The sequence below is a fragment of the Oncorhynchus keta genome, chromosome 9, assembly GCF_023373465.1.
Source record: "Oncorhynchus keta strain PuntledgeMale-10-30-2019 chromosome 9, Oket_V2, whole genome shotgun sequence".
NCBI classification, from domain to species: domain Eukaryota; kingdom Metazoa; phylum Chordata; class Actinopteri; order Salmoniformes; family Salmonidae; genus Oncorhynchus; species Oncorhynchus keta.
The window spans coordinates 12,647,160-12,660,714 of record NC_068429.1 but is presented as its reverse complement, the minus strand read 5'-3'; the positions used below and the strand labels follow the sequence as shown (position 1 = coordinate 12,660,714).

Below are 13,555 nucleotides of genomic sequence, written 5' to 3'. Positions count from 1 at the left end.
TCTATTGCTCGGCCATAATTAAACACTTCTAATTGGCTGACACCAACACACTCCAGAACAGCGCCACACTTAGCCTCTTTTTATTGGTGGAAAGAGCACAGAAGGGTAAGAAATCTGTGAAGCAATATAATAATAAATATCTAAATATTTTCGAAAAAGGTCACTGAATATACACACACACACACAAAGACAGAGACACACGCAGAGACAGAGACACACGCAGAGACAAAACCCTGATATCTCCCTTCTCTGCCTGACCCTTTCTATCTCTTAGGGTTTGAGTTCTTCGAGACGAGTGCCAAGGACAATGTCAACGTAAAACAAACATTTGAGCGTCTCGTCGACCTCATCTGCGACAAGATGTCCGACAGTTTAGAGACTGACCCGTCTGTCACCACAGGAACGTCCAATGCTAGGCTAACTGACAACCCTCCTCCCTTGCAGCAGCCCAACTGCGGTTGTTAACCAGGAAAATGACAACAATCTAAGACGTATGAGATTGCCAAAATATTGTATTATCCCTTATCTGTAATACCTTAAATTGTATTATTCTTCATATCATATTCTGATGTGCCTAGTACATTTTTTCAGATTTTTTTTGTTTCAAATTGTCTGACACATTTGTTGTACGTTCACAAAACTGAAAAATAGACATGTGCAGTAATGCCATGTCAGTATGCGATGACCATGAGTCACTAATGTCACGTCAGTCGGTACATTTATCTATTTATTTATATAAAACAGAAATACAGGATCTTCTATATACTATATTAACCAGAGAAAATAGTGTGTTGTTTATGGAATGCTCTGTCAATGACATGATGATCTGTGTATGGTTAAGTTGCCAGTTCCCTCTTGCATATCCTGTATTTCTTCCCTCCCACTATTCCTGCTGTGTGTATGAGTGTGTGTGTGTGTGTCACTTTTAAGCATTGAACATTACCGTAAAAAAGTATTACCTACCTAACGAAAGTGATGCCTTTCAGTTAGTTGTTTGTATATTGTTTCATATTTTTTCCATCGCCACACTAGATGTGAAACCCGTGTGATTATCTATGGTTAGAATGGACCAATGTGATTATCTGAGGTTAGAATGAACCAATGTGATTATCTGTGGTTAGAATGAACCAATGTGATTATCTGAGGTTAGAATGGACCAATGTGATTATCTGTGGTTAGAATTAACCAATGTGACTATCCGAGGTTAGAATGAACCAATGTGATTATCTGTGGTTAGAACCAATGTATTTATCTGTGGTTAGACAGATGCATGGCTTTATTCTCAGGATATTAATAAAGTAGTTTGTTCAGTGACTGTGGATTAGCTGCCATAGTATAACAGTTGTCTAATACTAACATGTACAGTACTATATTGTAGGATAGGTAGGTTAGTCATGATAATAATGCCAGTGTGGTATTTAACAGTTTACTTTATTAAATAAGTGGTACATTTAATGTGGCTGTAAAGTGGTATGATTACTAACCCGATGACTGTTGTTTGAAAACAGTATGCATCTGTGAGTGCAGAGAACAGTTTCTGATGTGTTTCTCAATGTTATATCTATGTACAAGCAATGGTCTGTGCAATACTGCCAAATGGTCAGTCATCTGGAGTAACTAAGACCTAATAATTTCTTCAGTGCGGAATCCATTGTAGGTCATCCTCAGTTGTCAGCCGTACGTTTCAGTCTGGGTTTACGGATGTCCTCAAATGGGTTCCGTACTGCAGTGCTAGGTCCAGTGCTGCGACTGTTAATGAAATGGTCCTAAATTAACAGCAGAAAGCTCATAATAATGCCAGTTCCTGGAACAATACAGATTGAGAGACATTGTGAGACATACAGAGAACCCAAGGAGAGGTCCCAGACAACTATCTCAGGGATGTGAGTCACGGCATCAATATTTCAAAAGTCTGACCTGACTTGACTACAGGATTATGAATAAGGAGCCACTTCCATAATTCATACAATCTCATTCTCTGGACTTCACCTCAAATACTTTTTATTAGAGACACTCCTTCTGACATGATTCACCATTCATTTACTGTACTTGCAGTAATGTTTTACTTCTGTTTTCGACTCTGTTACTTTTCTATTGTTATAGAAAAGTTCCCTTGAAGAAACCAGAGACAGTTATCCTAAATGGACCCCTACGTGCCAATGTGCTATAAAACAAATAGAAAGGAAGCTGTTTTTTGGTGTTGTGAGATTATTTTGTGAAAAGGGGTATGTTACTATTAGCTAGACCAAGTGTCATGCCAAATAGTGTCTTGTAGAAAATGCTGCAATCGATTGTTGCACTTGTGAAAACGAACTGCCTCTGAATCGTTGCATTTTCAGTAGCAAACCATTTTTAGCAGCACACTTGCATGAAATTGTGCAAGATCTATTTCTATATATCTATATCGGTATACTTATTGTATTGTATTTGTGCACCTTCAGGTCTCGTCTTGAGGTGCAATGGGCCAATAAGTGCAATATTTTAAAAGCCTGTTTCTCTGTGAATAGCCATCAGTCTGTGCCATGCATAACTGTTAGGATTGAATTCCTTTTTACGAGTGGTGTGTGAGTAGGGGTTCAATGGGCCAGGGGCGTAGTGGAAAGTCTCCTACTTTTGTAGCAGAAAACGTAAGACGAGTCCTAATAGTGGAACAAGAGAAAGCAAGTTCCGATGTCTTCCCAACTGAACCCCAGTGGGCATGATTGTGACGTGTGATAGTGAGAAAATGCAGTCTGTCAGAAAGCCAAGTCATTTTCTCACAATGTCAACACTGTTATCTAAAGACGGGAAACCTCTAGATGGTTCCGCTGCCAAGACAGTTGTCGACAAAGTGGTAGAGAGAATGCTGTACGTGTGAATGAGAGAGAATTCTATGTGTGATTGGCTGCCTCCCCTTGTACATTTATCCACTTCCTTGATGAAATATATACTATTTGTTGTTTTATAGACTTCAGCATGTGTACAGCTTTATATTGTGTTTTCTGGTGGAGTAACAACAGCCCTCTTAGTATGCGGGTCCCAAGATATTGAAGTGTTGTCTGTTCAGCTTCTGTGAAACATCGAGACAGAGATGAAGCCTTACTACGGTATATGCAGTATGGACAGAAACAAGACAAACTGGTTAATAACAGATCACTTTAGCCTTTGTTATTGAATAAGTCATAAATGGCATTGTCATTCCATTCATAACACACACAAAAAGAGAAACAGCGTACTTCTCTGTATACCAGTGGCTCTAATGATAACACACTAATGATCAAATGTTGACCCCTTTGACCCCTCTTAGGTTAATTGGCACTCTACTATGTACAGTACGGTGTCCTTGACAGCAGGTCACTTTCCCTTCACCTTTTTGAAACAATTGTTTGTAGTGCGCTGCTCCTCGGTCTGGCATTTTCTGCTTTGTGAACGTGGAGAAGCCAGTTCAGAGATCCCAGCCTGCCCTATTCTGCCGTCGCATCTGTTCAAGCGTAACGCCAGCTGCTCACCTCACCAATATTCTCTGGGACCTTTCCTCCATGTAGCCTAACACAATTAGAATTCAAGCAGTGAACAAACCCTCAAAAGCCTCTCACAAATTCACCATACAACTGCTAAATGTCGTTTTCTCCTGCTGTTCTTTCACACGTTCTCAACATGTCTGTACTGTAGCTGGGAGTGTTTGAATCGGACTCTTGGGCTGTAGAGACACACTGGTAGTAATAAAAACGTGTCAATGGCGTGTCTGGTAAAAAAAAGAAGTTAAGTGGATTCTTTGAATTCTTGATTTGTATAATAGCTATCCTATAACAGAAAATGTTTGCTGTATCTCTTTTGAGTCTTCAGATGGACCTAAACTGATAATACATCATTGTACCATTATAGTGACCTACAGTATTCTATTTTCCTTGTATGAACTACATGAGCTGGATATTTACCTTTATGTGTATGTGACATGATGTATTACACAGGTGTTTTCAAGATGACAATAAAAATATACCAATTGTATTCTTGTGTATTTTTTTGTGGGGGGGGGGGGCAGTTTGTTACAATTTCAATGGTTTCAAGATTGGGGGAAATAAAAATGTATGGAAGGTACCCAGATGGTTTCTTTGTCTTGCTGACACTGTAAGTCTGCCATCTGCTGGAGAAAGAAGTAAGAAAGCAATGTACCTACACAATATTCTTATTATATTCTTGCCAATTATGTTTCATAGTTATTAGACTATTTTAATTGGTAATCAAGGTAATGAAGTCCTTACCATTTCAGCCTTTGCCCTTCTTGTAATCATATTACTACATACTATTGTCATCTGAGTTAAATGTATTTGTTATTTTTCATGGTCATATTTTGTCGAGTCAGCATTGCCAAAGAAGGCCCTAATTGAATACCACATCACAGTCCTAATACCCATAAAATCTAGCGGTAAAACCCGGAAATGGTTCAAATCGTTTTTTTCACCATTGATTTGTACGTCAGGGATTTTAGACCTTCTGATAACCACGCAAATCTCTCTCGAACAAGGTAATTTTCGCCTGTAATTACCCCCAAAAAAAAAAAAAAAACGAAATGCTAATTAGACGCTAATGTGGCTATCATACAGAACTATACATGTTGTGGCAAGCTTTGACGTCATTCCTCAAGGCACATTTCTCTATGCAAACACATCTCAAGTAGCAAGTAGATATTATAGTCTTATTAGTTTTTTTTGTAAATAATTGAGTGTGTGTTCTTTAAAAAAAAAACATTTTTCAAATTACATAGCTAACTACTTTAGCATGTTTTAATTACTTGAATCTTGGCCTTTGTAGCGAACCAGCCAACCTTAGTACTCTCCGTCGATCAGAAGCAACGATGGTTCTGTGCTACAGTATATACCCGTTTGTAACCACTACTCTGATAAGTACACATGCATTTGATTGTTTTCCGACCTCTGTAAGCGAGAGGTATCACTGGAGCCGTGTGATAAGGTAAGCCCTGTTTGCCAGCTGCTAACAAGCAATGTTGGTTAGGTCAAAGATCTGTGGTTAGCTAGGTGCATATGGAAATGTGCTCGATAGCCGCCGTCTGAAGTTAGGTGTACAACGCACGTGGCAAACTAGCCTGACACAGCAGTGAAATTAACAAACATCACATGTCACAGATTTAAGACCTGAATGTAGAAATCGTGGTCTGCTGGCCAGTGCCCAAAATATTTAAATGACGTCCCTGCATATCATTCCCTTTCAGATGATACCCCTATCACTGTTGGTCATCCTCAGTGGCTTTACGGATGAGGATTAGAAGTACAGTCATATAGCTCATCTCAATACTTCACCTTTTCAGGCAAAGGGCATCCTAGACTGTCCTGATCATCTAATTGAGCATTCCAGATAATTCCTCCATCACAGCATAAATGTGTCTCCGGAGGGGATGACTGCCGTTTTTACAGGCTCCTAACCAACTGTGCTTTTTTTGGTGCTTTTTCCTAAACTTATTTTTTTAAATTATGTTGTACATAATGTTGCTGCTACCGTCTTTTATGTCTGAAAAAAAGCAGCGGTTACTCACCTCGAACTGGACAAAGATGTTTTTCTTTAAGAAGTTTGACACAAAGGAAATACTGCTTTCTCGAGACCAGGTCCAAATCCCTGTCATTTGCGTGAAGAAAAGATGGAGAAAAGGCAGCTGAGGTCGGGCGAGTGAGTAAACCTCCACTACCATCCATACAATTGGCCAACCTGCAATCATTTGAAAATAAAATTGAAGATCTACAATTAAGGCTATCCTACCAACGTGACATTAAACTGTAATATGTTATGTTTCACTGAGTCGTGGCTGAATGATGACACATAATATAGAGCTGGCTGGGTTTTCCATGCATCGGCAGGACAGGGAATCTACGTCTGGTAAGATGAGGGGGTTTCTGTCTATTTGTCAATAACAGCTGGTGCGTGTATGTCTAATATTAAAGAAGTATCAAGGTATTGCTCGCCTGAGTACCTCATGATAAGCTGTGCAGGCCACACTATCTGCCAAGAGTTCTCATATATATTATTCGTAGCCGTCTATTTACCACCACAAACCGATGCTGGCACTAAGAGCTCACTCAGCAAGCTGTATAAGGCCATAAGCAAACAAGAAAATGTTCATCCAGAAGTGGCACTCCTAGTGGCCGGGGACTTTAATACAGGCAAACTTAAATCCGTTTACCTCATTTCTACCAGCATGTCACGTGTGCAACCAGAGGAAAAATATCTCAAGACAACCTTTACTCCACACACAGAGATGCATATAAAGGTCTCCCTCACCCTCCATTTGGTAAATCTGACTATAATTCTATCCTCCTGATTCCTGCTTACAAGAGAACTTAGGCAGGAAGTACCAGTGACTCGCTCAATACGGAAGTGGTCAGATGACGCGGATGCTACGTTACAGGACTGTTTTGCTAGCTGTAGTGGAGCGGGTCGAAAGTTTCAAGTTTTTGGTGTCCACATCACCAACAAACTATCATGGTCCAAACACACCAAGACAGTTGTAAAGAGGGCACAACAGCAGACTGAAGAGTTTTGGCATGGGTTCTTAGATCCTCAGTTATACAGCTGCACCATCGAGAGCATCCTGACCGGTTGCATCACCGGCTGGTATGGCAACTGCTCGGCATCTGACCATAAGGCGCTACAGAGGGTAGTGCGTACGGCCCAGTACATCATTGGGGCCAAGCTTCCTGCCATACATGACCTATATACTAAAAGGTTTCAGAGGAAGACTCAAAAAATTGTCAAAGACTCCAGTCACCCAAGTCATAGACTGTTCTCTCTGCTACCGCACTGCAAGCGGTACGGGGGCGCCAAGTCTAGGACCAAAATGCTCCTTAACAGCTTCTACCTCCAAGCCATAAGACTGCTGAACAATTCATCAAATGGTCACCTGAACTATTTACATTGACACCCCCCCCCGCCCCCTTTGTTTTTATACTGCTGTTTATTATCTAAGCATAGTTACTTTACCTACATGTACAAATTACCTCTACTAACCTGTCCCCCCACACATTGACTCGGTACCGGTACTCCCTGTATATATCCTCGCTATTGTTATTTTATTGTGTTACATACATTTACATTTACATTTAAGTCATTTAGCAGACGCTCTTATCCAGAGCGACTTACAAATTGGTGCATACACCTTATGACATCCAGTGGAACAGCCACTTACAATAGTGCATCTAAATCTTTTTAGGGGGGTGAGAAGGATTACTTACCCTATCCTAGGTATTCCTTGAAGAGGTGGGGTTTCAGGTGTCTCCGGAAGGTGGTGATTGACTCCGCTGTCCTGGCGTCGTGAGGGAGTGTGTTCCACCATTGGGGAGCCAGAGCAGCGAACAGTTTTGACTGGGCTGAGCGGGAACTGTACTTCCTCAGTGGTAGGGAGGCGAGCAGGCCAGAGGTGGATGAACGCAGTGCCCTTGTTTGGGTGTAGGGCCTGATCAGAGCCTGGAGGTACTGAGGTGCCGTTCCCCTCACAGCTCCGTAGGCAAGCACCATGGTCTTGTAGCGGATGCGAGCTTCAACTGGAAGCCAGTGGAGAGAGCGGAGGAGCGGGGTGACGTGAGAGAACTTGGGAAGGTTGAACACCAGACGGGCTGCGGCGTTCTGGATGAGTTGTAGGGGTTTAATGGCACAGGCAGGGAGCCCAGCCAACAGCGAGTTGCAGTAATCAAGACGGGAGATGACAAGTGCCTGGATTAGGACCTGCGCCGCTTCCTGTGTGAGGCAGGGTCGTACTCTGCGGATGTTGTAGAGCATGAACCTACAGGAACGGGACATTTTATATTTATTTTTTACATTAGTTTATTTAGTAAATATTTTCTTAACTCTTGTTTTACATTTTTGGTTAAGTACTTGTAAGTAAGCATTTCACAGTAAGGTTGTATTCGGGCCCATGTGACAAATAAAATTAGATTTAATTTGAGATGTCCCATCCACATAGTAAGATTTTAGATGTGCAGATAAACCAATTCCAGTCTATTTTACCGTTACTTATATCAATCTGTGGGTTATGGTAATGTAAATGTTACTGTTTTAGTAATCAACTTAGCTAGCTAGTAAAAGTACCTTTTTTTGTGTGTGTGTGTCTTTTCAAATGGGCGGACCGGAAACCTCAGTGACGACACTCGGGTCTGTAGCTGCCATTTTCCGTTGGAAAAGAGAAATGGTACCAGAAAAGGTAGGTCATCCATCATGACAGAAGAGGAAGATCCAGACTGTTGATTGGGAAACAAACAATGAGGCATGAGGATTAGGTGTTGAGTTTGATAAATAATGTGTTTTCTGTCCAGATAAAGATGATGATGCAGCATTAAAAAATACCTACCACTCACCAAATGTCTCTTTGTTGTCCAGTCCAACAGGATTGCATTCCTCAGACTGTATGATGCATGTACATCCTATGTCAGTGTGATCCGCTTGTGGAGACTACAGCTGATCGAGCCTGTGAACGGACAGGTCAGTAACTCATCAAATATTGAATATTGTGTAAAACATTTCATTTGTAGATGCATGACTTTATGTCCCCTTTTCCCAATGTTTTAGATGCGAGGCGTGACATGCTGAAACCTCAGGCTCACCCCACGAGAAGCAGTAAATGATCAACGCCACCCTCAACAAGGAGATCTGCTGGAAGTGATTTACTCTCACTCTGGGGGTAAGACATCATTTAAACATCACAGATATAAATTCCCACTGTGCCCATGATACAATGCCATGTGAATTGTGTTGTACTACTGAATGAAACTGAGGAGGTGCACTCAGACCATTCTGTGTCAGTGTGATCAGGTCGCAGTTGTAAATGAGAAGTTGTTCAACTGGCCTACCTGGTTAAATAAAGGTGAAATATATATACATTTTTAAAGACCAGCCTTTGTAAATGAACTTACGTTAACTACATTACTTCAGTTGGCTGCTTTGACCAAAACTTGAATGTAATATATTGAATGTAATATTGTCCTATAATATAATTATAGGAGCCTGTTGTTTTTGTGTGATCTTTATTCATTGTTCACTTGTTTTTCAAGAATGTCAGGTACAGACATGGAAATGGAGCCTTTAGCAAGTAAGGAGTGAGAAATAATTTGAACATCATTGATATAAATTCCCACTGTGCCCATGATAAAGTTAACCACATTACTTTAGTTGGCTGCTTTGAGCAACACTAATATGTAATATAACCTATTCTGGGACCCTAGAGTGTGGAATATTTTAGGACCGTTGTCTTCCCTGAAAACAGGTACTGACAGGAGGGGCAATATGAATCTGTCAGAGGTTGTCATGATGGATGGTGAAGGAGGCTTGGTGCTCCACACAACGAAGAAGCAGTGTCCCTTCCAGTGATTATGGAGCTGACCTTGGACCTGGAGCCAGTAAGGATGGTCTTCACGGAAATCCTTCGACTTCACTGCCTCTTCAATGGTAAGGTCCCTTGCACCACTGCTGACAATCTGGTGAGGATCCCAGACCCCGTGACCCAAAGCCCTGACTCCTGCATCTCCATCCCTGTAGCCATTTTGTATGTCTTGATGCCCTCCTCTTTGTTATCTGTGCCCCACTTTACAGACATGACCCCATCTAACGACTGATCCGAGGACCCTTTTTAGTAGCAATGGAGGACAGGTGCAGTTTTTCCATAAACTTTTAATAGATAAATTGGGATTTTATTGCTTAAGATATCAATCATATAGTGGGAAGGATCCTATACATTTAGACTGTGAATGCATGTACCACTGAATAAACAAATACTGTGCCACATGATTGGTTTCAAATTCATCTCCAGTGATCATAAGGTAAAATAGTTCTAAAACAACTAACATCTGGGGCGGCAGGGTAGCCTGGTGTTGGACTAGTGGTTAGAGCGTTGGACTAGTGGTTAGAGCGTTGGACTAGTGGTTAGAGCGTTGGACTAGTGGTTAGAGCGTTGGACTAGTGGTTAGAGCGTTGGACTAGTGGTTAGAGCGTTGGACTAGTGGTTAGAGCGTTGGACTAGTAACCGGAAGGTTGCAAGTTCAAACCCCCGAGCTGACATGGTACAAATCTGTCGTTCTGTCCCTAAACAGGCAGTTAACCCATTGTTCCTAGGCTGTTGTTGAAAATAAGAATTTGTTCTTAACTGACTTGCCTAGTTAAATAAATACATTAATAATTGCAATCCCCAATGTGCTGTTATCGGAAAAATATATAATTTTTTCCACTTGGAAAAGACCGGTTCACTCAACCTAATTTCCTCCAAGTAAAAGGTGGTGTAATTATTAGGGAATTAAGGGCTCTATTCAATCCGTATTGCGGAAGTTCAGCATTACAGCGTGATTGAAATTTAAAGGCAATGTTCCCACGTTAATGGAGACTGCATTCCAATCACTGGCCACTTTATGAATGGATCACTAGTCACTTTAAACAATTCTGCTTTAAATAATGCCACTTTAATAATGTTTACATATCTTACATTATTCATATCAAATTACTTTATAGATATTACTGCACTGTAGGAACTAGAAGCACAAGCATTTTGCTACACTCACATTAACATCTGTTAACCATGTGTATGTGACCAATAACATTTGATTAGCATTCACGGTAAATGCTGTATGTGTTGGCTAAAACAGAAAGGATCTTTACATTTCTATCGCTCAATCTGTAACATTTCAGCGCTACAAACTGAATGGAGCTCTAAATCAAGGTCTCCTTATGTGTATCTGTAGACACCTCTGCCACACCTCCCTTTCTGTTTTCTCCACCCAAAACAAATAGCTGGCTGGTGTGGCGGATGAATCAGAATTAGTTGGGTAACATAGATAATTAAGATGTTTTATCTACATAATATGCTTATGTGATATGCTTGTTATTAGAATGTATCCCTTTGGACTCTGGTGTTGGCAGTTGCACTCAGTCACCTGGGGCCCAGAGAGGGGAGAGGTCAGGCTTGTCTTTCAAATGTCCCTGTTACTATGCAGAATATCAGAAAGGGAAGAGGACAGGAGGGGAACATTGTCTTCATATGTGAATGTGTCTTTACCTATTCTCAACCATGTGAAGGGATGGTGTGATTAATGGGGAACCAATTACTGGTTTCCACAATGTCTGTGCACCAATCACTCCCTCCTTGGTGTGTGTGTGTGTGTGTGTGTGTGTGTGTGTGTGTGTGTGTGTGTGTGTGTGTGTGTGTGTGTGTGTGTGTGTGTGTGTGTGTGTGTGTGTGTGTGTGTGTGTGTGTGTGTGTGTGTGTGTGTGTGTGTGTGTGGAGTTGACAATTGATTTATGCTATTGGTCGAGTTTTTGTGCTATGAGTACCAGGAACGAGATCGGAACCTCGTCTTAGGGACCAAACTGAACGATAATTTATAGCAAATGCTATCTGGCTACGGGATACTCCTTTCCCATTTAAAAAGTCTCACCTTGTGACCAATTGTATGTATCTGTTGTTTGTCATGTACGTTGAAAGGGGTGTATCTTGGCTATAAAAGACCTTTGTACTTTTATCTCGCCGCTCTCAACGGATCATTAGAAATTGTGAATCGTTGACAAGTCATTGCTATTGTAATGCTCTCATTATTAAATATGTAGTTTAAGTATAACTCTGACTTTGTGACAAGTTTTCTCTCATTTGATAGTAAAGAAATGAACCACCACACTAGCACATGTTTCCTCATGCTTAAGTTTATTACGGTCAGAATGAGCACAGAGTTCCTCAGTTCCATTTATAGGTGTATCTCGGGTCTGAATTCCCCTGTCTAAATATCTTTAAAATACACTATATGTATAAGTATGTGGACACCGGCTATTTCCGCCACACCCGTTGCTGACAGGTGTATAAAATCGAGCACACAGCCATGCAATCTCCATAGACAAATGTTGGCAGTAGAATGGCCTTACTGGAGAGCTCGGTGACTTTCAACGTGACACTTTGTGTCTGTTCTACCATTACATTTTTTTATACATTACAACCTACCATTATACAATATTTTATACAACCTTCCATTATACAAGATGTTATACAACTACCGTTATACACGATTTTATACAGCCTACCATTGTACAAGATGATATACAACTACCGTTATACACGATTTTATACAGCCTACCATTGTACAAGATGTTATACAACTACCGTTATACATGATTTTATACAGCCTACCATTATACAAGATGATATACAACTACCGTTATACACGGTTTTATACAGCCTACCATTGTACAAGATGTTATACAACTACCGTTATACACGATTTTATACAGCCTACCATTGTACAAGATGTTATACAACTACCGTTATACATGATTTTATACAACCTTCCATTATACAAGATGTTATACAACTACCGTTATACACGATTTTATACAGCCTACCATTGTACAAGATGATATACAACTACCGTTATACACGATTTTATACAGCCTACCATTGTACAAGATGTTATACAACTACCGTTATACATGATTTTATACAGCCTACCATTATACAAGATGTTATACAACTACCGTTATACACGATTTTATACAGCCTACCATTGTACAAGATGTTATACAATCACCGTTATACACGATTTTATACAGCCTACCATTATACAAGATGATATACATTACAACCTACCACTATTCAAGATGCTATACATCCCACCATTTTACAAGATGCTATACTACCTACATTATACAAGATGTCAAACATTACAACCTACCAATATACAAGATTTTATACAACCTACCTTTATACAAGATGCTATACAACCTACCATTACACAGATGCTATATATTACAACCTACCATTATAATAATATATGTTATATGCCATTTACAACCTACCAATATACAAGATTTTATACAACCTACCATTATACAAGATGTTATACATTACAACCTACCAATATACAAGATGTTATACATTACAACTACCAATATACAAGATGTTATACAACCTACCATTATACAAGATGTTATACATTACAACCTACCATTATACAAGATGTTATTCTACCTACCATTACGACAGCAACGATTAAAACATTCCCAAACCAGAAACCGTGGATTGATGCCAGCATTCGTTTCCTGCGTGAACCACTGCGTTTAACCAAGGCAAGGTGACCGGAAACATAACCGAATACAAACAGTCAAGCTATTCCCTCCGCAAGGCACTCAAACAAGTTAAGCGTCAGTATAGAGACAAAGTAGAGTTGCAATTCAATGGCTCAGACACAAGAAGTATGTGGCAGCGTCTACAGTCAATCACGGATTACAAAAAGAAAACCAGCCCAGTCGCGGACCAGGATGTCGCTTTGAGTACAATACAGTGCCACTGACTTCACTGCAGCCAACGTGAGTAAAACATTTAAACTGTTAACCCTCGCAAGGCTGCAGGCCCAGATGGCATCCCCAGCCGCGTCCACAGAGCATGCGCAGACCAACTGGCTGGTGTGTTTACGGACATATTCAATAAATCCTTATCCCAGTCTGCTGTTCCCACATGCTTCCAGAGGGCCACCATTGTTCCTGTTCCCAAGAAAGCTAAGGTAACTGAGCTAAACGACTACTGCCCCTTAGCACTCACTTCCAT

At 40.5% G+C, this 13,555-nt stretch overlaps 1 protein-coding gene and 1 long non-coding RNA gene across 4 annotated transcripts in view; both read left to right on the top strand.

The window, feature by feature from the left end:
- LOC118374479 (ras-related protein Rab-3C-like) overlaps positions 1-3,987 on the top strand; it is a 59,281-nt gene extending 55,294 nt beyond the window's left edge. For both annotated transcript variants that reach the window (XM_035760901.2, XM_035760900.2), the window contains exon 5: positions 275-3,987. In XM_035760901.2, the coding sequence (XP_035616794.1) occupies positions 275-465 (191 nt within the window). In that variant the 3' untranslated portion in view covers positions 466-3,987. The remainder of the gene's footprint in view (positions 1-274) is intronic.
- A 4,098-nt stretch (positions 3,988-8,085) lies between these two features.
- Positions 8,086-11,565, top strand: LOC118374480 (uncharacterized). 2 transcript variants are annotated; one of them, XR_004823615.2, is made up of 6 exons: positions 8,086-8,185; positions 8,362-8,463; positions 8,551-8,662; positions 9,033-9,070; positions 9,245-9,426; positions 9,571-11,565. It is a non-coding gene; the product is annotated as an uncharacterized LOC118374480 (long non-coding RNA). The 2 variants fall into 2 exon arrangements; XR_004823614.2 differs by having other exon boundaries at positions 9,245-11,565.
- Positions 11,566-13,555: the final 1,990 nt, after the last annotated feature.